We start from the raw sequence: 2,928 nt of genomic DNA, 5'->3' as shown, positions 1-2,928 counted from the left end.
TAGGCCTTCCCAAAATGAAATGAACGAGCTAAAGAGAACAGACACCGTATAGAGCCGGCGGCGGCGTGTGCAGTCGGCGCAGACACACTTTGAACTTACTGCGCCACTATAGCTATTTCAGAATGTCACAGGCCTCGTCAGTGACGAGTTTAGCTGTACTTTTTGAATAATCGAGTTTTTATATTGCTGCAAGATAAAAAATACCGACGTAATGCTCAACTCAATTATACAACATAAGCAAATTTTAATTATTAATTAATAAAAATTTAAATAGTCATTTTTTGGAAATTATATAGCATATATTTTTTTAAAGACTGAAAATAAATTAGAATATTAATAAAAAAAAATTACTGTAGAGTCGATAATTAAATATTCATCACAAGTCGAAGAAATTTTATTTTTGCTTTTCGTGGTTTCGTGTTTGTCGCTACTTTCCATTGTCTATTATTTGGAGTTTAAACGAAATGACAGGATAACAGGAAACTTTGTAGAAAAGTACAGATGATTTGTTAATTCGCTTAACAACTTTTTTAACGATTTTTTTGGATCTGCATCTGGCACTGCATCTTTTGTTATCGTTAACTTTTTAATTTTTTAATTTTGCTACTTCAATCTACAAAATGTTTTGTTATATTTTATTTATAAAGGACCAGACATTGAAAAACCTAAAATATTTTCAAACAATCTGAAAAAACTCACATGTATTCTTCGAACAGTTTCATTAAAAATAAGAATTTAAAGTTTTTTGAAATGAAGTAAGAAAAATGTGTAAACAGATAAATCGGTAACTGAATTGTAAATAATATGATCATTCACAATCTTTACAATACTTGATCAGAAGATCATAGTTGATTAGGCCATCGTCTAGTTCTTCACCTTTTCTTGGGTAACCATTCTCGTATTTTGCGATCGGCTCATACTTTACACCATAGTCAAAATCTTTCGGTTCGAAACACGTCGATTGTAGATTTACATAATGAGGATTTTGTCTTTTGTAGCTTTCGTAGTCATATAGCAGGCAAGTAGTGCTAAGACAATAATTACCCCGATCGTCTTCGAAAATTTTATTGAATGCGGCTTCAATATTATCTTTCAACGGCTCCCAGTCGTCTCCCTTACAGTATATTTCGGGGTATAATAATTGTTTGACTTTTCCATCCAGACCTATTTTCAGCAGATACGGGTCAGTAAGTTTAAAAATGTCGCGAGCGTTTTTAGTTAGAAATCCTTCGCCTCGGGGCAAGTTGTAGATGTCTCGTCTATTCCCAGAAATGTAGTATGGATTTTCTGTATAGAGGCCGACCGGAAACCATTTGATCTCTTGGTCGTCGAGCCTGAACTGCGTGCATTGCGTCGTCGTGTAGTTCTGCGGAACGCATATGCCGATCATTCCGTTGGCCAACGAGACCGAGGCGTAACCTACGCGGAAAACGTTCTGGATGCTAGTCAAATTACGCCTTTGACCTGAAAACATAAAATATTTATCTCATTAACATTAATTCAAGTAGGGAAAATCAGAGCACATGTTTTTTTTCTTTAGCAATTACCGTCGGGCTGGATAAGTGCCACAGTCATGTTGTTACAACATCTTAAATCTTCCGGGGATTCGCTCGTAGTTATATACAAATAGCCTTGGTCCTTCGACAATGGATAAATAAGCAGAGTGGGAGGGGGAAAAGTGCGAGGGAGCAACGTGTCGACCTTTGCAACAACTCCGTCGGCACCGATCGATGCTGTAAGAACTTCCACGTAATCGATTGACGATTCATTCGAGACTAACTCATCACCGTAGAGAATTGACACAATTTCAAAATCATCTTCTCCTTTCTGATACATCGGCCAGTTGTAATCAAACCGCGCCGGATCATCATATTTAAAATTGACGTTGTCAATGCCTTTCACAACTTCCGACCGTGAGCGTTCATCGATAATGTGTCCTTCCATCAAGCGGTCGAGATCTTGCGAGGCACTGGTCGTTGTGACTTTGCAATTAGAAAAGTCGACGATGCTGAGTCGGAATCTATGTTTGAACGGTTTCTTCCATCCTACTCTCTCGACCCAACGCACAATCGCTCGATCTCTGCCAAGCGGATCGATTTTAATCAATTCCGTTATGAGTATGCCGCGGAACTCGCACTGGATCGTAAGGTCGCACTTGTCTTCCTTCGTGTCACCCGAGAAATCTCCCTTCACGCGGTACAGCACACAATCTAGTCGACTTTTATCTTCGTACTTGCCGTCCCCGTCACACACGCCGTAATAGACGGTGCTATTTTTGACGGCACTCGGACTGAACAGTAGGAAATCTTTGCCGAGCTCGCGTTTGAACGATAAACTCCGAATGGCCGAGACGGGTGAAATCGAGCCGAGTAAAATAATGCCGTTGAGGACCGCGACGATCGCGACAAACGACGTCGCGAGGGTCGTCATCGTCGTGGTTAATATCGTGTGTATGCTGTCTCCGTTCGTGAATCGCCGAAACTCAACTGAGCTGCGACTTGTTTTTGCCTTCATTTTATATTCCTGACTCGACACTTATTCAAGCGATTCATTAACAATTCGATAGTTTTTTTTGTGCCACGATCGCAGGCATGACCTTCATCATTGTAGATCTCTTGTGGGTCAATCCGCATTAATTAGCGGCGATCAATGAAAAGAAAAAAAAGATAATTCAATTATTCAAATTCCTGTTTCACTCACAGTACACAAAGCATACGGCGAGCAGCCAGCAGCAATGGACGTCTTATGTAGAGTGTAGAGTTTCGCGGCACGAGACTGTCGATACTCGCACACATATACACACATCGAATTTGCGAAGGCCCAGTGACGAGTCATTGCTCGGATACGCTGTCATCTTTTTTCCGTGCAAGGAAGATTTTCGGCTTGGCTCAAATTCAAGAATTCGAGAATGCTTTTTTTGAGTCAAGC

At 40.2% G+C, this 2,928-nt stretch overlaps 1 protein-coding gene across 1 annotated transcript; it reads right to left on the bottom strand.

Moving 5' to 3' along the window:
* Nucleotides 1–614: 614 nt before the first annotated feature.
* Nucleotides 615–2,460, bottom strand: LOC106649235. The gene is made up of 2 exons (XM_014366538.1): nucleotides 1,548–2,460; nucleotides 615–1,464 (listed from the first exon to the last, which is right to left on the bottom strand). The coding sequence occupies exons 1-2, from the start codon at nucleotides 2,428–2,430 to the stop codon at nucleotides 809–811; spliced, it is 1,539 nt and encodes a 512-aa protein (XP_014222024.1). The 5' UTR covers nucleotides 2,431–2,460; the 3' UTR covers nucleotides 615–808.
* Nucleotides 2,461–2,928: the final 468 nt, after the last annotated feature.

Source organism: Trichogramma pretiosum, unplaced genomic scaffold (assembly GCF_000599845.2).
Source record: "Trichogramma pretiosum strain Unisexual culture from Peru unplaced genomic scaffold, Tpre_2.0 scaffold17, whole genome shotgun sequence".
Taxonomy (NCBI): Eukaryota; Metazoa; Arthropoda; class Insecta; order Hymenoptera; family Trichogrammatidae; genus Trichogramma; species Trichogramma pretiosum.
The sequence above is the reverse complement of the archived record's forward strand: the minus strand, read 5'-3'. Positions and strand labels throughout refer to the sequence as shown.